The 24,489-nt window shown below is 41.9% G+C and overlaps 1 protein-coding gene across 3 annotated transcripts; it reads right to left on the bottom strand.

Moving 5' to 3' along the window:
- Positions 1 to 8,164: 8,164 nt before the first annotated feature.
- LOC114446995 (polycomb group RING finger protein 5-B-like) lies at positions 8,165 to 24,220 on the bottom strand. 3 transcript variants are annotated; one of them, XM_028422945.1, is made up of 9 exons: positions 24,000 to 24,220; positions 18,753 to 19,249; positions 18,425 to 18,521; positions 18,217 to 18,272; positions 16,709 to 16,768; positions 16,319 to 16,482; positions 16,133 to 16,231; positions 15,477 to 15,566; positions 8,165 to 8,514 (listed from the first exon to the last, which is right to left on the bottom strand). In XM_028422945.1, the coding sequence occupies exons 2-9, from the start codon at positions 18,865 to 18,867 to the stop codon at positions 8,467 to 8,469; spliced, it is 729 nt and encodes a 242-aa protein (XP_028278746.1). In that variant the 5' UTR covers positions 18,868 to 19,249; positions 24,000 to 24,220; the 3' UTR covers positions 8,165 to 8,466. The 3 variants fall into 3 exon arrangements, with proteins under 3 accessions (XP_028278746.1, XP_028278744.1, XP_028278745.1); XM_028422943.1 differs by having other exon boundaries at positions 16,319 to 16,485; positions 24,000 to 24,218; XM_028422944.1 differs by lacking the exon at positions 24,000 to 24,220 and adding an exon at positions 22,442 to 22,895 and having other exon boundaries at positions 16,319 to 16,485.
- Between the last annotated feature and the right edge of the window lie 269 nt (positions 24,221 to 24,489).

Below are 24,489 nucleotides of genomic sequence, written 5' to 3'. Positions count from 1 at the left end.
AAAAAAAGATGGCAACCCAGATATGAAGAGCTGGCCTCTGAAGTTTGCACACTGCAAAGCCAGCTAGAAAACAATTCTCAGAATATAACCTGCCCACAATTCTGAGGAAAAAGAAGAGCGTTTAGCCTTATTCTTCACCTTATAAAACACACAAGTAATAACATAAATAAATCAACAAATCAAATGTGTCTGTTTGAATATGCATGACACTTGGATTACTCCCAAGACGAACTGGCAACAAGAGGGAGGAAACACACAGCCTTTATACACAGGAGGGCGGGAAGACAATAGGACACAGGTGAGGCACATTAGGGCGGAGCAGGTAATCAACAGGAGGAGGAGGGAACACACACGAGGAAGGAAGTCAAAACACCAGAAACAAGAGGGAGAACAGGGACTACAAAATAAAACAGGAAATAACTGGTAAAACTGGAACTAATGCAACAGAAAATGAACTACAAAATAAAAGTCCTGGCTGAAACCATGACACTGCTCACACGACACAAACTAATTCATGGTTTACAAATGTTCGCATTTCTGGAGAGTTGCTTTTATCCGGCCGCCGGTAAAAAGGTCCGAGGCCTCCCCGTGCAGTAGGGGTGGGCGATACTGAAGATTTCAGTATCGATCCGATACCAAGTAAATCCAGGGCCAGTATCGCCGATACCAATACCGATACTGATACTTTTACTTTGAAATTTCATGATCATAAATAATTATTTTTTTGCCTTCTTTTTTTTCCTTTAAATAGATTATCGTGATTAGCAGAATAATAATACACAAGAAACATTTGTTAAGTAAATCAAGCTGCAAACAAAAGTGCAGAACTGTTTAAGTTTGAAATTTTAACTTCACAATCATGTCAGCAATGCTCCTTGTGACAGCCATGGCTCTTTGTGAATCATGTAGGTGAAACAGCATGACTAAGATACTTTTATAAAAGTTTAACACCTACCTGCATGGAGCCTAAATATGAAGAATAAAGATCCTTCAACAGTTATCACCAAAGCATAATTATATTAATCATACTGAAATACATATAATTATATAAACTTATATAATTACATTATTAGATGTATTTTGGAATTTGAGAAAAACAAGATTTATTTCAGCTGGTGATATGACAGTTCAGTCATTCTGCTAAAACTGCATGTCTTATCACTGCACTCAGAAAGACACCATTAATTCATGCTGCAGATTACTCAATCTAAACCTTCACTTCTTTAAATCATCTACCTGGATCTTCATGAGTGTTGTGCAGTAAAGCCTTTGTCAGTGACCACTGTCTCTGGTTCATGTTTGGGGATCTGCCTCTTCCTCCTCCCTCTGTTTACTCTGCAGCTCGAGGTCTTTGGGCTCTGCTGCTTTATGTTTGTGTAAATGAGTTGTGTTTCCACAGTGGCAGGTCGCTTTCCTGCACACCTCACAAGTAGCAGTTTGTTCTTCTCGTCTGTCGCTGTGAAATAACTCCAAACAGCGCTCCTCTTCCTCTCTGCTGTCTCCATGATGCTAGCCGTACTTTACAGCCAATCAGGAGCTCCGTCTGCTCCGGCAGAGTGGAGAAGGAGGGGGAGGGGCGGAGTGTGCCTGCGCACTGAGCAGAGTGAGAGAGGAGCGCTGTCTGCACCGCGAGTAAATACGAGTAAAGTTGCTGAAGGTATAGAAGAGAAACTTCCACAGAAATATCGATCTCATCACGCTAGTATCGAGTAATTACTGATCCCAACTTTGGTATCGATACTATCGATATTTAGATCGATTCGCCCATCCCTACCGTGCAGCAGGGAGCAACGAGCGTCCCTCTCCTTGTCCATCATGTCGCTTTGACTCCTCTAATGGCTCTAGCATCGCTCCCTGCTGCCCTGGCCGGGCAGCCCGCTCCCATGCGCCCAGTCCATGAATTCTAATAGGGCTACTATACTACAACTTATAATAACAACATTTTGTGCGTTATATATACTTCGTGGCCACAATTGATTTCTTTTTGACCATGTCACAGAGGGGCTCCGTGGTTTGGGAGAACTTGTACAGACGCTCTCTGATAGCAGGCTGTATGCAGAAGCATGTTTAGTCTCGTAGTGAATTGTGTCGAAGTGCTAAACCGGTGTTTTGCCGGAGAGTGATAATGTTCTGCTCAGAGAATCATGCAAACGTTACACAATGAGTTAAAAACAAAAATAAGAATTGCCTGTTGATGTTGTATGGTTTGGCTGTATGAGGTTTGGCTGGTGGGCCAAAAATAACACATTTTAAAACAAAATGAATTATGTCTCCAATGTTTTGTTTTAGAGGATGCCATCCTGACCTTAGAACTGTTCATCTTTTCTTTTTCTTCCCCGTTCAACACCCCTTCAAATCTGCAATGTAAGTAGTTACACATACTACAGAAACCATTCAAACATAGTCAGATTCAGCTATTCAAGACTTTTTTGAACTTGTAATCAGAATGTTTTGCTATTCAAAAATTAGATTTGTTTGAACATAACATTTTACATTGGAGTGAATGGGAGAGCCCTTCAAACATGGTCAACTTCAAAATGTACAAACCATTCCACCATTTTGAAATCAAATTCATGATACATTAGGCTATTGAACAATAGAATTGAACTTTTTAATTGAAAAAACTGTCTCTGTCTGTACACAGATTCACTACATTGAGTTCTTCAATGAAGATATTTTAACAAAATAATCCCACAGATGTTCTATCACCACTGAAAAGGAATCTTTGTCTGCTCTCCTACAATAAGCTTATATGCCCATTTTTTATGTTTTAGGAACTTGAAATCATGTTACATGTGTAGAGCTGAGCCCTTGCATGTATATGTTTTTTACATTTTGTTTAGAGGTTAGCACAGTGTGGATTTCTCCACATTTATTCTGGAGGTCTCCAAATCACGTTTATATCTGTCCTGAGAGAGAGTTACACACACTTACAAGCAGCTACTCAGACAACATAATGATGCAGTAACAGCATATTTTACATGCATAGAACATGCTGTCACACACCTGCTGCCATAAAACAGTCACACCCACACACTGCTCACCACCAACACCACCACCACCACATCACACCCTGTTCCTGTGTCATCAGGCAGCCTGTCAAAACATTATGTCATCTTTCTATTTCAGAAAAACACCTGTGGCTCAGCCACACACACGCACACACACGCGCGCGCGCACACACATGCACATACACACACACATGCACATACACACACACACACATGCACACACATGCGCGCACACACACGCATGCACACACACACACATATGCACACACACACACACATGCACACACAAACACACACACACGCGCGCGCGCGTGCACGCACACACACATGCACACACACACACACACACACACACACACACACACACGCACATACATGCACACGCACACGCACACATGCACATACACACACACACCCCACATGCTTCTTTACAGTCCGGAGAAAGAAGCATGGATGTAAATGTATTTTATCTTTATCTGGGTGTACTTTTTTTTTACTCAAATTAGTAATGGCAACATTTACTTAAATGGCCACAATATATGAGATATGAGTATTTCTTTATTATTCTCTTTTTTCTTATTATTATCAGTTTCTTATTGAATGTGCCACTACAGTTTTTATTCACACTTTAAACTCACCACCAGAGAGCAGCTCTTTCATCATTAAATTATCCGGCTGCTGCTCCCATCAGGTTGGAGCAGAATATAGAATGGCAGTTCCTCATAATTTATGTACAGCTCTCAGGACGGAGAGGCTGAGAGTGTAAACACCAACAACTTTTAAAAATATATATGAGAGCAGGGCTAGAACGCTTATGTAGATAAACTGCCTTGGCATGATGGCACTCAGTGGGCCAATTCCATTGCTCAGCTTATGCTAATGCTAATAAACATTTATGTGTGTTACCCAGCTTGAATGAAGGAAATTGTGTGAAACTTACCTCACCTTCAAAACAAAAGTTTATATATAATATACAAATAGAAATACTCATCACTCTCAATAACACTTTCCACTACAGCCTTTTTTGCGTCTACAGTTTTGTACAATTCATTGTAAATGAAAGTAAATGTTCTGTGATATGTTTATACAAGTGTACACCATCAGTTTGAGGTGAGTCGGCTGATGGACAGATTATGTTACAGCGTGACTTCTGGAATGTGCCGTCACCAAGATACCCAGATGTCATTCACCTTCCATACTGAGAGATCAGTGTGAGAATGAACAGGTGCCTTTGGCATATCTTTGTGCATACACATTTTCCAATCTGCGATCGGTGCCTTCAGGGACCAAGGCACCATATTCATCTTTGTCGTCAACTGTCACAGGCTCACTCTGCACATACTCCATCTGCCACCGATGCACTTAACAGTATCAAAAATCACATGCACGGCAGGCTCCCTAATATACTGTGCACTGCCTCTCCTAAACCTTCACACCCTGTTCAATGTGAATGACCTCTGACCTGTAGCCTGCATGTAAGTCACTACTTCATCCTCCTGGTATGCCAGCCTCAGTCTCATTCCCACAAATGGACGCCACAGCATGTCATCATCATCACATGCGCCTAATATGAACGCTGAATAACACTCACATACAGGAAGAGGCAGTGAAGTCACACAGCCATCTATATCTGTGAAGTCAAGGACCAGAAAACAAATGCCATCTTCAATACACTATGGTCAACTTAAATATGCAAACATGAATTGTGGAGCATTATTCATGATCATTTTGACAAGCCTTAGGCAACCAGAGACGCCACAATGATCTGCTGTCAAATGAAACCATGGTGACATCATCATGCATGACGTTCAGTCAGAGGGAAGCTGTTAGGACCGTCAGAGAAGACCAAACATTTTCAAATAAATAAATGTTGTAATACATTCACTTATTTAAATAATGTTCATTTTAATATTTACTCTACTTCTAATTCATGATTATTCAAGCAGTGAAAGGGAAGCAGGAGGTTACAGCAGTGAGTCATCACCTGCCTGTGAGCCACAATTTTTTAATACTGAAAAAAAGTTGAGATGGACATTTTTTAACTTCATCTTAAACCCTGTCTTCATAGTCATAATCTGACTAGAGATCCCACTAAGATGTAAAAGGAACGACAAAATCCCCTCAATTTACAAAAACATAAAATCATCTCCTACACCGACCTCTAGAAGCTACAGCAGAACATACAACCTTCATTTTATAAATAACATCACAGCACAGCTTTTCCTTCTTTCGCCTACCTTCTGAATCCATTTAGACCTATTTTAATGAATACATTATATAAGTAGGAAGATATTTTAGACCCATGGGACATTAGTTGTCTGTGACTGTGGCAGCTGATACAGTATATTAATAATTGGAACACACCCACATTGGGAATGCCACACCCCACCGACAGTATGTGCCAACATACAATGCATGCTCATTGAAAATGTATTGTAAAATGTTACAGTTAAAGTATGAGATTTTGTGTCTGTTGCATACATAAAGGCATAAATACATTGTAAACTTTTTCCAACTAGGATCCTGTGTCACTGTCAAGCTTCGGGGCGTCCCGTGCCACTGGCAGTTAAACTCAGCCCCCAACCTGACAGCTTGATGTCTGCCACCGAGTGCTGATACAAGGGGTGAGATGGTATCAGGGTGAGGTAATATCAAGAAGCTGCCACTTCAAATCATACTGCTGCTGCTGCTGATATCAGGATGTGTCACATTTCTGGCAAAGCCATGAGGGGGTTTTGCACAGAAACAGTTTCTGACGTCATGCTGAAACGAAACTGAAAACGGCACCACCATCATTACTGCCAATCTGTGAATTTGAGCTTAGAGACTTATGGTCAGTTGTCTCTGGAGAGACTAAAAAGCTTCACTGTAGTCAGGATCTGTACATTTTACCATCTGTCTAATGGGCTTGCATCAAAAGCAGGATTCTAGCTTACCTTCCATGGGATTGCTGTTTGACAGGGTTGGACATCAGCCTTCAGAAATGAAAGGTTTCATGAAGTATCTTTTTAATGAGATCCTTCCACCAAGAACCAAAGAACACAGTTCCTACAGTCAAACATGGCGGTTGCAGTATTAGACAACTAGGAATCTTATCAGGGTGGAAGGAATCATGAAGAAAGAAGACTACCCAGATATCTGAAAAGAAAACATAAAGCAGTCAGCAGCAACATTAGATCTTGGTCATAATGTTGTAGTTGGTGACTTGACTGAGCTTCACACATTGGAAGCTTTGAAAATGTCCCCCAACCTTGAAGACTGTTTTGCCTTTCTGTGTTTTATCAGGTGTGTGCTCCCCCACTGACATGTGCTGATTGTACCCTTTAACAGATGAAATTAATAACAGCTTGACAAGAGGACACGGAGCAGGAGAACCAAATGCTCTCTCTGAAGTGCTATTCCACCTAAGATATCTCTTCTTTTCTCATTTTTGGGCACAGAAATAAGCACAATGAAACATTAGGGACACTATTACCATTATCAGGATTCTGCAACGACAAACTCACCCTGAAATCCAGAACCTGAAGTAGAAAGGCACAGGACAGTGTGTTTAGAGGATAATATATTCTGAGTAAAGGTTGTCCAAGGGTGATGTGGATACTGCTGCCAGTGAGTCCAGCAGAGCTGCAGGAATGAGGCACGTCTTCATCCCGTTCCAGACACCGCTTGCCTTCAGTGTCCTGAGTGTCTTTGTAAGTTACAAACTGGAGGGATTCCAGAGCTGAAGGACTGTGTGATGGAGGACTGAACGGTTCAAGATCAAGGCTGGTGTCATTCAGAGAGGGCACATGCTGTGTCTGTGGAGCTTAAATGAAACTTACAGTGCAGTGGCGGTCACAAGGTCTCATCTGTTATATTTTTACCTAAACCCAAGTTTATATTCAAAACAAAGATATGTGGAATGAAGAAATATTTCTACATCATGACTTCGCTCACTTGTGTATTAACTGCAGATTTGGCAGTTCCATCCCCAGTCCTGGCAGAATGCTAACCTGGTGAAACCACAGCGGCTTCACTGAACCCAAAGGAAGTTATGTTCTGAGTATGGAGGCAGAAGCTCTCACTTTTACTCAGATGGAAAATATATCTTTGTGTAACTTTCGGAATCATTCACCCCTCCCACACGGATGAAACCTACAAACGTAAATCAAGGACCTGATTTAGACCAGAGCCCTTTAAAGGAAAGGCTGCAATACACTATTGATTATCAGAACTGAAGAAAACAATTAATTTACTGCCCATCATTCTGAATTTGAACAATAATAAAAACATGTAAAGTTGGTAAAAAGTCTCACAATTATTGTTTAAGCCCATGTACAATATTTAGGCTCCATTTATTCTAGACTATCTCAGAGCACCCCCTATGGACAGAAATGTTAACATGTGATTTCCTTGTATATTCTGTTTCCACTAATATTTGAGTCAAGAAAATCTACAAAAACAACACTTTAACAAATTACCCAACATATTTTAGCCTAATCCCTGGACATTGTTGCTTTAATCTACATTGCTCTGCAGAGCTGTAGTTTGGATTAAGGAAAAAGGTTCTGACCACTCATGTGGACAGGTCAACCTCCATTCATCCTTTCATACAGAGCTCTGAGTTTAATACGGTGTCGATGGGTCAGCAGCATCACTGCGAGTCATGTAAAAACACCACAGGGACCTCTGGCCTACATAACTCTGACCTGAAAAAAACAACAACAAAAAAACAACAACCACAAGGGCAAGAAGAAACAGCTGGAAGGACGTGTGCGCGAGGAATCGTGCCAGTGTGAGTGTGTGTGCCTATGTAAAACTGACAGAGAAGGTGTCCCTGCCAGTGTGTGTGTGTATACCGTTCCAACAAATACAGGCCCCATTGTGGACTGGATGTGCCTGCAGGGTATTTATGTCTGCTCTGAAGGAATGTGTCATCGCTCAGACTGCTGCCTGTTGATCATTAATGTGCTGACTTCATTCATAAATTCAGACACAAACAGAAAATCATAGCAAACTGTGTGACCCTGATCACTGACAGCATAATTGTCTGCGAGTGTGTTTTTGTACTGAGTCACAGAAGTAGTCAGATGTTTTGTTCAAAACCACCAAAACAAATAATAACCTGATGAAGTGAAATCAAACTTCACACAAAAATAAAAGAGAGAAAAACATTGACGGTAGAAAATCAACATTTAATCTACAATTAGGAGTTAGACAGGCAAAGTGGAGATATGGTCATACTTCATATCTGATCTGAACAGGGTTTTAGGCACAGGGACATACATTTAAAAATATCATATATTATAGCATATATTATTCTATGTAGCATAAAAGCTCTTTAACATAACAACGTATGCACTTCATCATCGGCTGTACAAAAATACATTGAAATCTTTCTCTGCACATGATCTTTATGTATGTATGCATACTTATGAGTGTGTGTGTCTCTATATGGTCCTCTTTTTGCAGCTGTTCAGCCAAAGTCGATGCGTGGCCGGTACTCCAGAACCATAGGATACGTCTAAGGAACAAAAAACAGAAGAGACAATCAGCCGTTAGGTTTTTACACAGTAAAGTGAGAACTAGCACAAAGACTGTAGCTCAAAGATTCTGTGACAAGCCATCTTCTTACCTTCCTCTTATTTAATCTCAGTGTGCAGTTCCATATCCGAAATGTATACACTACCTCTCCTACATTAAAATCTATTGCAGCTCAGGGGGTGTTCTGGCAGGAATGTCTAATGAATGTAAAGGCACCGATTTCCTGGATTCTGAGTCAGAGAAGAATATAAACCTGTTTCTCTACAGTTGTGCATCCACCTGGCTGCGCTCTGCAGGGATGGAGGCCAAGTGTCTGATGCAGAGGGCCCATAAAAGGAAAAATAATAAGACTGCTGGCTGCTGCTTGCTCTGCTGAGCATCATACCATTTGTTTTCAAAATGCTGCTAATCCACAGTTTGGAAAACATACCTGAAACTCTTATGAAATACAGACAAACATAAAACATCATTTGAGGTTTAGACAGTGGTTTAGGCACATCTCCAGATATATTAATGGCACAAGTTCACAGAACCTGCTTACACTTCTGCTGCTTTAAGGACAACACTCAGCATTATTGAACGCTTGAGACATGTCTCAATTAATCCAGCACACTGCTACATCCTCACCTATGGTCATGGTCATGAAATCTACCTGAGTCCACTCCATGACATCGAGTCTAGATACAGATATCCAGACACAGAGCCTCCAGGTAGAGCCAGTGGAGGTGGTTTGGGTGTCTGATGAGGATCAGGGTGGATTCAATAAGGCACAAGCAGCGCTTCACTGGAGGCACTGGCACAGGACTAAAGATTTCATCTTCCACTGCCTTGGGGTGGCTGAGGGTCCCCTAGGAGCTGAAGAATCTTTCCACCATGACAAATACACACACAACAAGTGACGAGACCATCAACTTCCATCATGCTTCATTCACATCACGAGCTGACTTTATCCAAAGGACCCGTATAGGTCCACTGAGTAATCCATCACTGATGTTTAATAATAGAGATGTCAGTGCTGACTGTTACAGACACCCGGCCTCCTGTGACTCTGAAACATGTTCAAAAGTGTCAAAAGATGTGAGGTGCCCTTTTCATAAAAAATTCACCAAGGTAAACGGCAAGTGTTTGTGTCAGAGCAGCTGCAAAGAGAGGAGCGTGTCTCTGCTTTTGGAGACACTCTCCTATTTCTGGCAGCTCTGTACTGCAGAGTACAGCTGCTGTCATCTCCCACGGCTTTCCACATTTTTGCTGCATCATGCCTCTAAAAAACACAACACAGAACCCAATCCAAGCAATCTGTCAGCAGGCCTCTGCCTGGGAGTCTCCAGCACCGTTTCACTCAGCATGTCTGTCTCCAAACACTTTAATTATCCTGCACTGACAATACGTTTCTCTCTGTCGTCAAATGACTGAATGAGATTATAGCTGTACACGGTGCAGGCTCGTTTTTCATTACAACATAAAATCCTGCTCTTCCATAAAAACCAGCAGCAAATGTCTTTGAGCATTGTGCAAACTGTTGAACAGTTACTGAGCTACAGATCATTAACAATAATAAATAAATAAATAAATAAACTAGAATCAGCATTTTTCATTAGGAGCTCCAGGGGTGTCTTGTCAGCGTGTAATGTGATATGTAATGTGTTATTTATTTTATTTATTTATTGAATTTTTACAGGAGGTTATTTTTGTCGGGTTTGTGATCATAATCACACTTAGATTTGGTTGAATGGGGAATGCCTTTAAAGGCTGTTTAACCTACATATTTAATAACTACATTAGGAATAGGAAGGAAACACACCACAACCTTTTTTTTCAGTGTGAAGTAGAAGGACAAAATTTGGACGTTGTCCAGGCAGGTTAGCCTGGACAACAAACTGAACCAATCAGAGAAACAGACCACGTGAAGTAGGCAGACAAAACACATCCCAATCAGAATCCCAGTGGTGAATGACTGTTGTCGGTTTTCTAAAATCCAAGGTGTTCTTAGATATTCTGTAAACATTACTGAATAAGGCAAACAGCAAGCCATCACATAAAGCCCGCCTCCTTTCATAGAAATGGTATAATGGTGTGATAGTGTTTGTACCAAGTGACACTGGCTGTGAAGAGAGGGACTCCAGGTGTGAACATTTATGGGTATGGCTACATGCAAGTGGCTGCACACTTCACAGTTAGAAAGGCTGTCTTCATGTGTTTGTCATGCCATTTGAAGCCAATCTTGGTTTAGGTTTAGTGTTAATTTGCAATGCGTAATGACATATTCCCACAGAATCAGTGTACATTGTACATTTACAAGGTTTGGATTCCAATAACTAAACATGTAATAGACAATAGCTTCCTAGTAGTTTAAGAGATACAGTCGATTTTTTATGAGATGGCTCAGTTTTTATATATTTTCACCAAAATCCTTGAAATCCAGGCTGAGGTCACATGGTTAGAAAAACTGTATGCGGTCATGGTTCATGTTATTAAACATTGTTACAGTGCTCCTTATTCCCTTCATACTATTTCAGACCTAGTTTCGAGGGGTTCAGGTGTTTTAAGGTTTTTAAGACCAGGGTGAAACACCACACCTGAAACTGCTTCATGTTATCTAGTGAGATAAATGGGATCAATCATTGTGATATTTTGACTAAACATGAACTGTCAGACCTGAGGCTGAGTGCAGGTACACTTCATCTGAACAGTTTCAGGTCTTCTTGATCGCCACCCTGTCTGCTGGTAGGACTTATCATGTGACACAACATATTGATTGATATTATCCTTCTGGATAATATTAATCGTCAGTCCTCTGCTGTGTTCACTAACAGCATGAAAAGACAGCTGTATGATTGTTTTTTTAAAAAACGTCAGCATGGTGTCAAGTGTAGTTCTGGCTAAACAACATCCCGAGAGACAACAGATTGATTTTGCTTTGTATGTGAATGCAGCTGTCTTGGCCTGCCCCTGCACTGAAGGGAGAAAATGCAGCTGAGCTGGGGTTGTCAGGAGGATGAGACTGATGAGTATCTTTTTTCCCTCTCTTGCTTCTGTCTCCATTTCTGATTGCTTCGAGTCTGTCTCGCTGGCCCTCTCCTTACCTTGCCCTGAACACACAGGGTTCAAAAATAATTGCTTAATATTTCCCTCCATGACTCACTGAGATATTCTGACTGATTTCTATCAAAGAGCAGAAGAGATAATGATGAAACATGGCAACATGACAACAGCACAATGAAGCCAAAAGATTTAAAAAAACATCTCATGATTCAGTATCTTGTAGATCCACCTTCAGCATCAATAAATTGAAGTAATGGTTTCCTGTAGGACTTTATCAGTCTCTCACATCAGGAATTTTGGTCCATTCTTCTTCACAACATTGATTCAGTTCAATGATTCATTCATTCTGATGTAGATCAGCTGCTGTGCTTTGGATCATTGTTCTGTTGTACGACCCAATTTCCACCAAGCTTTAACTGTCAGACAGATGAACTCACAGTTGTCTCTAGAACACTCTGGTATACAGAGGAGTTCATGGTCCACTCAATGACGGCAAGGTGTCCAGGTCCTGTGTCTGTAAAACAAGTCCAAACCATCAGTCCTCCACCACTGTGCTTGACAGTGTGTATGAGGTGTTTCTGTGTTTGGTTTCCAGCAGACATGGTGGTGAACATTAAGACCAAACACCTCCACTTTGGTCTCATGTGTCCATAGGACATTGTTCCACAAGTGTTGTAGAACAATCCAATCCATTCCACTGTAGAACACTGAACTCCAAATAGTTTGAAATAGTTATATATATAATAAATCTTTCCAGATTGATGTGCAGCATCTTCTCTTCTCTAGTTGCTTCTCCACCATTGTTTATGTCTCTCTCTCTTGTCATTGTGTTAACACACACCTGAATGTTCCAGAGCTGCCAAAAACTGCCAAAACGTCTGTTTTTACAGAGGTCTGTACACCTGCTGATGATCAATTCATTAAGGACTGATGATCAGCAGCACCTGCTGCAGCTCACACAATTAAATCCTATGAAAGCAGTTTGAGGGAAACACTGGGGTATAATTTCGTTATTTACTAATCTAATTAACCTAATCTTCCTTGGGAAGAGAGCAGCCACAATCACTGATGAGCAAAAGGTTCAGGCAGAAATGACTATGCACCTGCAGGAAATGGTCTTTAATGGGAAAGAGGACCCACTGACTCGGTGGAAAACGACTTAAAAAGGGTTTCTGTTGAAGATTAGCACATATGTGCTACCAGTGCTTCATCAGAATGAGTCCTCAGCATCAGTTACCCCAATCTGCAGCTTATTAAAGCCAGAGAATGTTTGTATTTCTGGTCAGAAACATGATAATTTAATTACATTTGCTGTAGCCTGACACAGTATTTTCACTAATAACACATAATGTCTCTGGCACAGGCTTCTTAAAATAGCATGCATATTAGTCATTTATATCAATTTAATTTACAGCACAATCCTTGCAAAGTTTTAACTACAAATTAGTGCGTGTCTGACAGGAGGGTGCGTGGTATCACATCGTGAATAAAACAGAATTAAATGAGGAGGTAGTAACTTTTAAAGATGGCTGTATACGATGCATTGTTACAATGTCCTCCTTTGTACTTTAATAAAGAACTCTGTCACAGTTGCTGGCATCACTAAGACTTTCATATTTGTTTCAAAGTCCTGCAAGATGATGTATATATAAAACACTCCTTATATATAAAACATGTTGATATATCTGCACACCACAACAATCTGTACCTCATTATTCTATAAGTAAGAAGGTGGATTAAAGGGTCAAACAAAGTCTGTCAGCCCTTTACTCTACCAGGAGGAATTTAAAACTCTGATACAAGTTTGGGAAGTTTGTAGTCATCATGCAATCTGATTATATAATGAGGAGAATTCATAATTACACGGGTGTTTTTGTCTCTGTATGGAACCAATCCCCACAGTTTGGCTCAGTAACAAGCAGATTTCTCTAGTGTATTTAAAAAAGATAGTTGGAACTGATACAGGACGACATGAGACCATGTGAGGACAGTGTCTTTAAACCCTCCTCTCCTCCTCGGGACCCAGTATCTGATGCCTCCTGTAGGGCCAGCTGTCCACGCTCCTCACTCACCATCAGTGGACAGGACCTTTCAGTAGCTAATCGCTCATGTGAACACACACACACACACGTGCAGATAAACAGATAAAGATTCAGTCACCGAGTACAAGAATGTATGTGCTCACACAGGCAGACAGAGACACACACACACTGGCCCAGTGAACCATCAGCAGACTGATGACCCTGAGGCCCCGAGGCTGAGAGACGGCACGTTCCAAACCCGTCTCGCTGTGTGCATAGTTCTGTCTTTGTTTCAGACCTTGAAAGTGAGGACGTATCTGGAACGACACGTCGTCACGCATAAACAGCAGATAGGTCGGATACCATAGACTCCCACAAGGACATTATGAAGTGACAACCATAAATAAGAGCATAGCAAAGGAGGGGAGCTTAATTGCCAACAGGGGTTGGTGCCTCATGTCACAGACACTGCAGTGTGAGGACACACTAAGGGACTCCTCTTTATTCTGCCTGCTTGTAAACTTAAAACAAAGCAATGAAAGGCTGCCGCGGTACACTTTCAGGGGACATGTCGGCATTGTGCCATCAGTAGAGTGCCTGGTGTCAATAGTTTTCTATGGAATGCCCGCTGTGCTGTCATTAATACAGAGGTTCCTCTGCCTGTGTTACCAACTAACAGAGGAATAACAGGCACCACACACAATGCTGCCATCCTGCTTCAGTGGGCTTCACACAAGCATCACTCTGCGGGGCTGATAATGGAGCTATATTGTGTTTAAATAACAGGTTTCCGGTTTTCTCCCTTGTTTTAACAAGCTAAGACTAAATTTAGCATAGATAAGGGCATGACTGCTTTAATGACAGAAGGACACCAACTCATGCCGTGACCTTCCTGCTGACTTCCTGCCCACCTCTGTATTTGAACCAGCTGGAAGATGATGACTATCTGAGCATCTATGACATTTTATTGGTTGCAGGTCTCATAACTCAGACAGATTGTAAATGAATTTATTCACACTATATAGTGAGGTGCATACATGCATATTCACTGGTCATTCAACACTGGTTGAATGTATTTGACCATAACACAAATTCAAATTCACAGATTCATGTAAACCAGGCAAACTCATCACATGAAACCCATGTTCTGGGTAAAGGCTCAACTAGTTGTGGACGGTCTACAAATCTGCAAGTGTGTGAGGGAAACAGACCTGAGCAGACCTCAGTCACAGTTATTCAAACATGTCTGAATTTCTGGGTGTATGTCTGAATGTAGTGTGATCTGATCACTGACCCAACTGCCAATGTAGAGCCAAGTAGCAGGAATATCAAAACAATGATCGACTCCTCCATGACTTGAATCAAGCCCATTTTTTTTCTTCCTGATATTTTTTTTCGAGCAGATAGCAGCACTGAGCTGACTGTTATCAGTGTTAGTTTCTTCTTCTTCTTCTTGCAACAAATTGCAGCATTACTGCCACCAGCTAGTGTGTTTGCTGCATTCAGCTGGCTTTAGTTGGTTTGACAAATCGTGTACTACTGCAACTTCTTTAGGTAAAACCTCAGGGGGGCGTTGTCACACCGAACAGGGAAGTCATTCAACAAGTACCAGTTTTACACGCAAATGCACACACACATGCTCAAGAACCGTGCTGTAGCATGGGCCTGTCTGACCACAACCCTGCTCTCTAAACCATAAAACAAAGTGTTAACATTTGACGTGGTTGGCTGAGCTTCAGGTTTCTCTGTGTGAAGCGATGTCCGTGCAGTATGAATAATTGTATCACACAAATTCAATCTTCCCTACGCCACCACATGTATGCATGGGTATGCAATAACGCACACACACGCAAACAGGAAGTGAATGTGACAGCCTTACATTTTCTCCGTGAAGCCTCCATCGGGTCATGTAGATGAACTCCAGAGTGTGATCTTTGCCCATGATTTCTCCGTTGCACAACACATCCAGCTGGACATGAAAAAGAAGAGAAAGAAATGAAGTTAAAAGTAAATGATTTACAGGGAAAAAGGAGAAATGACAAAAAAAAACAACCTGAGTCTTTTTTATGAGAATTGAGGGGAAGTTATTGTGGTAACGAGTGGGAGGCTGCTCTGAATGTGTGTGTGTGTGTGTTACACTGATTTTAGTTCAGTTTGCAGCAAGTCACAAGTTTTTATTCTCTTCACAGGGCTGACTAAAAATAAATAGAGTGGAATATTAATTAGCACCAGATGCTCAGTCTGATTTCATCACTACATATATATATATGTCCAAACTGCTGATATGATTCATATTTATTGTTGTTAGCCTTGACTTCATTTGGCCTCTCCCTGTTTTACGGTGTCACAACAGAGTTCTGACTTCCCTTAGAGAACTGACGTTAAATGTTATTACAGTGCGTGTATAGATTTTTGTTTTCATAACCACATTATTTCTTATTCATTTCCCCAGAGAAATTCATTAACGTTTTCATCCTGAAATGTATTTAGGTGAGTAAGAGAATGTGAAATCTTTATGTCGGAACTCTTCCTTACCTCATACGAACTCGGCAACTTTAGCTTAAGACTGAGGAACTTCTTTATTGTCCCCACGGTGACTCTGCTGGAGCAGCGGATGAACCTCTTCATCAGATCCTAAATGGGTTAGAGACAAACTATTACACCTCATTTCATTAAAAGAGGCCGCTGCTAGCTAAGAGCTCTGAAAAACACATGCATTACCGTGACAGTGTTTTCCCCAGACTGTCCTGTGTTGCGTAGGCAGTCCAGGCAGATGGCTATCTGAGGGTCACTCCTGTGGTAGTCGTCATTGCCACCGGCGTCAGCGTCGTCATCTCCACCGTCACCCCCAGCCCCAAACTTCTGACACCTCAGGCTTTCTGTCGCTGCTGTGTGAGAGAAATAGTCACACGAGAGTTTTGGCATGAACACAATTTAATAATGCATAAGCCAGTGTGTGCTGATAATTAATTAAAAGCCGACGAAGCAAAAACTCTCAAATGTACTGCATTTACTACAGCTCTGATAGTGAAAGTAACTGAACTGGGACTCTGATGACACAGCTTAATAACAGTTAAAGGAAATCTCATTGTTGTACAGCAGACAGCTTACCTTGCCCGTTTTCTTTGGGCTGGTTCTTCCTCCAGAATTCTAGTTCTTGCTGTTCCTCTTCTAGATCACACACAACACACACACACATAATCAATCAAAGGATGATTCTGATCATACACTGAGGATGGAGGTGGAGGTTAACTGGAAACCACCTGCAGATTCTAGTTAAATGACTGTTTAACCCTCTGTATATATCCTGTGTTATACTATGGGATGTGAAAGCAAAGACCCAGAAGTCTGTGGAGATGAGCTTCCCCTGGGATCCATCCGGAGATGTTTGTCATCCATACTAGATAAAATGTGGTGATCACCTTGATCCTGATATAGAAAATGTAAAGATAAATGTCTGCTATCTGCTAAAGAAAAAAAGGTCAGTTTATGGGACGATTTTAACACTACTTCCTCTGGCACAGGAGTGGCACAGGCCCCACAAAAATATATGATGTTTGTTCACTTTCCTGCTGCCAAAACGCTCAGTCAGCTGAAGCAGAAGTTATAGAGTCATAAAATTATAGTGCCATCACAGCTTTAGTTAGACGTGTTGACTTAGCTACAAAGAGGGGGGTTGTACATCTTCGTCGAGCCTTAAACTGTTGAGCTTCCACCTATCTGAAATAATGTGACACTGATGAATGAACAGCGATGTCAGAAGCAGCTCACTGTCTTCAAGGAGATCAAGAGGTCTGAGGTCTATCCAGGAGCTCTGGCTCATTATACATACATGTACGTTACTGTACACTGAGCATGAATATGCTGCTGTTGGCCCTTAATCTGCTCACCATATGTACATAAGTGTGTTGCTATGTGTATTTGTGTTTATTTATTGAATTTGTTGTCTTATTTTCTTGTATACTGCTGCAACAACCTCATTTTTCTAAATTAGAGTATAATTAGAGTATATAAGAACTGTACTGTTCAACTTTGCTAGAGTGTTGCTACAATTATAGTGTGTTATTAGAATGTATTGTGTGTTGGTTAGTGGTACAAGACTGTCAGTCAGTCCGTTTTATACTACTAAACAAAACGTATTCCATATAATCCCACTGTGTTTTGGTAAAGGAACTCATGCGATGCTAACTTCCTTGTTGGTCTTCAAAAACATGACCTCCCTGTCGCACTCTATAGATAGTTGCATGGGTTAAATGTGACGTTGCTGCCCAACAGAAACAACTTTCATCTGCTTAATGAATCCTGTGTGCACTAGAACCAAATAGAGGACTATTAGATCCAAGAAAAAATGTGAGAGATATGAGAAAATAAAGCTGACATTTTGGTGTTTTCTTTCATCACTCCTTTCCCCTGCAGAATGCATCATGGGGTCACAGCATGTTTGCCAGTGTGCCTGCTGGAAGTGATTTGTGCAATTGTATAATAAAAGCTTTTCAGGTCTTTTAATAAATTATGTGATTGGAGGAAATTATTTTCCCTGCCTCTCATGAATAGTCATGTAATTTAACACAGAGTGCAAACTGTGGAGACAGATTGATGAAACCATCTGGCCAACTCACTTTCTCTCAGTCCAGGCACCAGCTTGAAAATGATCTCCTCCAGGGTGTTGTCCAACCTGGGAAGAGATGAGAGAGGAAGGAATTAAAGCAACAGAAAGAGAAGTTGGAGTGCAGATGAATAGAAAGCAGAGTGTGTAAGAGACAAAGAGACAAAGAGAGCTGAAAGGTGACAGAAAATCCATGAACCTCAGGGACAAAAAAAACCTACCTGAGCATCTCCAGGGGGTTTGTCTCATGGACCTGAATGCCACATTTAGGACAGTCATTACTTTCTTCAAAGTGCTGCACTATACAGCTCTTACAGACTGCAGGAGGAAACAACATTAAGATATTTTATTCCAGCTGAACTTAGTATCTCCACTGGCAACTCTTTGTTATGCAGCTGAGGTCAAGTAATTTAAAAACATGACAGACACAGCCCTGGAGGGGCACACGGAGCTAGTTAAATACATATGATATGCCTTGAACAACACGTCGACTGAACAATAAATGTGTGTATCAGCTTTCCAAACTATCCATGCCTGTGTTTTACTCACATGTGTGCAGGCACTCGGTGACCGTGGTCGGTTTGATCAAGTAACCTCGACACAGGTAACAGGTGATGAAATGGTTAAAGTCTCTCACTAAGTGCCTCCTTCCTGTAGTGGCCATGTTTGGAGTGAGAAATGTTGCCTTGTAGGTTCAAAAGCGCCACACGTCCATCCACAACAGCAAAAGGACAGTGGAAGAGTTCGGGGTTTGTCTCCGCCAATGACGCCGGTGTGTACTAGTCAGCGATTTGAAATCCTACTGTGTAAAATCCTGCTCCATCCTTGATCTTATTTAAAACTTTAGTCCATCTTCTTTGAATGAGTGAAATAAAAATACAGCAGGCTTGTCGAGTCTGTGGGATCCTGTCTCAGCCGAAGTTGAAACAATCCATGAAGACTAAAGAGTGGACCAAGAGTTCTGCTTCATTGGACTCGGCTCATTCATCCTTATGGTGCTGCTGTCTTTGTCCCGCTGGTGGCACACGACCTTGCGCTGCAGTCACCTATAGGGACAAAGACAAATCAGGCTTCAGCATATATAACATATAAAAATATCAACATACACTGTACCATTTATTCTACAACATATAGTGAAAAGAACTGTTTTGTTAAGCAGTTGTGTTACCATGGTAGCCATAAAGAATTCCACCAAACTTCCAGAGTGGCTGCCTTAAGTCGGCCTCATACTACCTGTGGTCAATACAGCAGAACACTCCCGTCTCGCTCGGACTGAGCGGCAAAACAACTAGGCTAGTTTGCTCAGTTGCAAAAACAGAAGTAAAGCAGATGATTATCTGAATGCAGTTGGACTACACAGCGATCCTCAAATCTCACCAACGCAGTGGTCCATGAACATGACAGGTTTCCTGACATTTATATTTATATATTTTTATTAAATATCATACATGTATCATTTTCAGTGATAGTAGTAGTAATATGAATATAAACCGTTATATTCATTGTTTTTGTGGTCTGATCATCCCTCTCTTTGTGCTTTTTGAAACAAAATGTTCATTTTCATGGCTGCTTTTAAACAAATTCTTAAAATAAATGCTGAAACACTTAGTGACGTCACATGCATGCTCCACATCATCATATTGGTTCATGATGAGTTAGAATAGAAGCTGATGAAATAACATGTTGAGTTGACAGCTCACCACACTGTTTATCATTAACTAACAGTCATGATCGTTCACTAACAAGACTATTGCTGCTGTGACCTACATGCATCCATTTCGGGATTTCCATTGCTATGAATAGCTAACCTCTCCCTACAGCTCAGCCCCATTCTTTCCCCACTTTGATGGATCTGAATAAATTTTGGTTTTAATATAGATATGGGGTTGAATATTAAGCTTCACAGCAGTGGCTGAACACCCACTCTAAAGATTCATATTTACTACAAATCCCCGTAAAAATGACCAAATAAATGTTTCAGGATGTGTGATTAGTCACTGCTTAAGGTCTGATTCATTCCCTGTAAACACACAGCAGTCTGTCCATTACACTCAAAGGATACCAATCATAAAGCAAATCACTGCAATAACACTGAGGGGAAACTGTTGCCTGCAGACAGATTACATTACCTACCCGATCCATCTCATTTGACATTTCCCCCTGTCATGTTTACAATAAACTCACATGGTATGTAAATAATGACATGGTCTAAATCAGTGGCGGCTGGCCCATAGGGGGCGTTGGGGCACTGCCCTGCCAGAGGTGGAGGGGATAATATATATTATTTTCTTTCTAAAAAAATATTATTATTAGTGCCATATTGCTTAATAGTGTGTGTCTGCACGCAATCTAAACTATATAAACAACATTTTTACCAGCTGTTGTTCAACAGTGAATTTCTGCCATTTAGTTTGTTAATCGAATTATTCTTGGGCGCTAGGGTGGCGACCTCAGCCACAGTCGAGGGGCAGCCTCCACCAAATTCAGTGAGGTCTCTCTTAAACTTCCCTTTCCCGAGAAGGACTATGGTATTAAATCCATACTAAGGAGCTGACAAGCCTGAAATAACCATAACCCTAGGAAAGTGTTTGGAGACCATATGGAACGGAGAAGCATTTGATGGCCCTGAAGAGAGAATGTAAGAATGCTAGAACATGAAGCTTTTTGTGTTGTCCCAGCAGTGTTTCACACGATCATGCCACAGGTAGACATGCTATACAACCAGCTGCAGGGTTAGGGGGTTTACCTGCCAGGTTAATCATCTCAAAATCACTTTTTCAAGGAAACAAACACAAATATCCTTCCCATTAGCATACCAAAGGCCCAGACACACCTAAAGCTGGCAGTAACATAGGCTGACACTGCACTTGTGGAGCCAAAAATGTGCATTTTAAGACATCGCAATGACTACAGCCAGTGGCCACGCATCCTATTCCATTAACTTGTGTTAAAAAATAACTCTCCACACCAGCAGGTGGCAGTAGTCCATATTGATGATTGAAAGAAGGGCAGTCCTGCTTTGACATCAGGAAAAGATGCCATGACACTATGACAGCTGCTTCCGTTTAGGCAGCTAAAAAAAAAGATGGCGCTAAATTTGTTACTACGGTAACTATTAGCCAAGCCATTAGCCATCTTTTCATACATCCAACCAATTTTCTCTACAACCAACAGAGAATCTATTACCGGGCTGTAAACGGACACCCATGGCCTCGGAGTTCTTAGGCAGTGCCTAAGAACTCCGAAGAATGTATGATGGACTACCCACCAAAGACAAATGTTAGAGAAGTATTCTCTGTATGTGCCCTTCTGGCACTGGTTGCTTTCTTCACTGCTCCTGTTCCCCACTTCCTTGCTAAGTTGAACAGTCAATCAAAATGTTTACAGACTCTGCCACCAATTAAACAAGCCTAATGTAACAGTTTCACTTAATGTTATGATAGGCAACTTAACTCAAGAGTCATCAGATGTATAGGCTAAGTTATTTTGTTAAACCAGTTAACTATTTAAAAAAATCTAAGTGGGCCGAAACAAATAGCCAGCAGCCTGTTACAAGCATTACACCAACAGGCTCTGAGCGCTTCACTGTGGCTGCAGTCGGTCCACAGTAAGAGAACCTTTAGGTCACATAAAGACTCAGACATTCCAACATGAACTATTATTCATTCAAATTCATGTTCATGTTTCATGAACTCAAAAGCAAAGTACTTATTTGTACAAATACTGCAATCAAAATAAGCTTTAACACATTGTTTACACATATAGAAGTTGGTTTGCTTTGTTTATTTATAGATGCTGTACCTTTCTTGAGGTTATGTTAAAAGCTTCTTTGTTTTAATGCATTGCCTCACTTATCTGAGTCATGTTCCTCTATTAAAGTCAAAGAACTGTTTGTTTTGTACACACAGAATAATAGTGCTAATAGCTAATGACTTGTTTTGTTATGCTTCAGCTTCACATGTGTTGTAACCATGACTTCATGGAAACTGCCAACACACAGCAAAGCTAGCCTCAAATGCTATGTTTGTACACCATCGTATTTATTTATTCAAACAGCCACATTAGTACATTTAACTCATGTGCTTCCTGAGTTCGTTGTTTTGTCTTGGACACATATTTTACACACCTGCCTTATGACGCACAGTGTATGAAGATGTGGCCTTAGGGATGCTGTGTTTTGTGGTGTGTGTGTGTGTCAGGTGTGTGCATGCAGAGCCGGATCGAAGCAGTTTACTCACTGCACAGGAACAAACTACAGAGGAAACAGAGTGTGCTTCGCTCCTGCTTCACTCAGAGTGTGCTTCACTCCTGCTTCACTCCTGCTTCATTCAGCGTGTGCTTCACTCCTGCTTCACTCAGAGTGTGCTTCACTCCTGCTTCACTCAGAGTGTGCTTCACTCCTGCTTCATTCAGTGTGCTTCACTCCTGCTTCACTCCTACTTCACTCCTACTTCATTCAGAGTGTGCTTCACTCCTGCTTCATTCAGCGTGTGCTTCACTCCTGCTTCATTCACTCCTGCTTCATTCAGAGTGTGCTTCACTCCTGCTTCATTCAGCGTGTGCTTCACTCCTGCTTCACTCCTGCTTCATTCAGCGTGTGCTTCACTCCTGCTTCATTCACTCCTGCTTCATTCAGAGTGTGCTTCACTCCTGCTTCATTCAGAGTGTGCTTCACTCCTGCTTCATTCAGAGTGTGCTTCACTCCTGCTTCATTCAGTGTGCTTCACTCCTGCTTCATTCAGCGTGTGCTTCACTCCTGCTTCACTCCTGCTTCATTCAGCGTGTGCTTCACTCCTGCTTCATTCACTCCTGCTTCATTCACTCCTGCTTCATTCAGAGTGTGCTTCACTCCTGCTTCATTCACTCCTGCTTCATTCAGAGTGTGCTTCACTCCTGCTTCATTCACTCCTGCTTCATTCAGCGTGTGCTTCACTCCTGCTTCATTCACTCCTGCTTCATTCAGTGTGCTTCACTCCTGCTTCATTCACTCCTGCTTCATTCAGCGTGTGCTTCACTCCTGCTTCATTCAGCGTGTGCTTCACTCCTGCTTCATTCACTCCTGCTTCATTCAGCGTGTGCTTCACTCCTGCTTCATTCACTCCTGCTTCATTCAGCGTGTGCTTCACTCCTGCTTCATTCACTCCTGCTTCACTCCTGCTTCATTTAGAGTGTGCTTCACTCCTGCTTCATTCACTCCTGCTTCATTCAGCGGCCTTTCTTTCCTTTTTAGTGCGCAGCTCAGAAATCCCCTGCCTGTCCGTCAATGAGACGCGCGCACAGCAGATCCGCTTATCTCATCGTTAGGCGCGTCACGGTCTACGTCACCTGTGTCAAAACAACATCAATGGACGCCACATTACAGTGACACACACACACACACACACACACGGACATGAAACACCCGTACTGTCGCTGGCGTGAACGTACACGCATGTCGTTAGCTCGGTACCGCGTATAGCCCCGCTAGCTTACACGCGCACGGGCACGTACGAGCACGTATCGACAGTAAAAGTTGCGGAGCTTCGTGTCACGGCCTTTTAAACGACACGAGCGACAAGCGGAAACGCACGCGGATTATTCATCGGCTGCGCGAACATACCGTGATCCCGCATGTGCGTGTGCACGGTGAAGCACTTTGCGTTTAGGGAGAGTGTAAGAGAGAGAGAGAGAGAGAGAGGGAGGGGTGTACAGAGACAGAGAGAGAGAGGAGGTCCAGCCTCAAAGTTTGGCTGGAACGGAACGCTACGGCGGCGGCGGATGAATCCAGAAATAATGAGACATAACAACAGCCCTCACCTCCGTCCGCAGCCCCACGCAGTTATGGACGCCGTGGCTGGACCGGAATGTCCATCGATACACCGCCTGGTTATCTCGTTACAGCCTGGTCCGTCCACTGGTAGAGCAGAGAACACGGAACTGGTCGGCTCGGATCTGCCCCAGTCCGCCCAGCAGCAGCAGCAGGCAGGCGGCAGAGAGCAGCGGTGGGCGGGGAGCCACCAGGCAGGCAGGCAGGGCTCGGAAACTGAAAGCGTTGTGTAACAGTGACTATTGGCCTACAACACACACACACACACACACACACACACACACACACACACACGCTGCTCTGTATATGCTATAGAAGGATGGAGCCTAAACAAACTGCACAGTTAAGTTCAGGCCGCTCATGGGTTTTATGTTGTTTAGTCATTTTTAGTATTTTCAGCATAAAAGGCCCAAGTCCCATGCAAGTAGACACTCTCTAAATTCTTGTTATTAATATTTTAAAATATATATTTATGGACAG

Source organism: Parambassis ranga, chromosome 15 (assembly GCF_900634625.1).
Source record: "Parambassis ranga chromosome 15, fParRan2.1, whole genome shotgun sequence".
NCBI lineage: Eukaryota > Metazoa > Chordata > Actinopteri > Ambassidae > Parambassis > Parambassis ranga.
The sequence above is the reverse complement of the archived record's forward strand: the minus strand, read 5'-3'. Positions and strand labels throughout refer to the sequence as shown.

What these genes read in the sequence shown, in the direction of transcription:
- LOC114446995 (XM_028422943.1), bottom strand. Translation starts at nt 18,867, where the DNA reads ATGGCCACTACAGGAAGGAGGCACTTAGTGAGAGACTTTAACCATTTC. An exon ending in CTGGGGAAAACACTGTCACG is followed by an intron (nt 16,232 to 16,318) that starts GTAATGCATGTG and finishes TAACCCATTTAG; the next exon opens with GATCTGATGAAGAGGTTCAT. An exon ending in AGTTGCCGAGTTCGTATGAG is followed by an intron (nt 15,567 to 16,132) that starts GTAAGGAAGAGT and finishes TTTCATGTCCAG; the next exon opens with CTGGATGTGTTGTGCAACGG.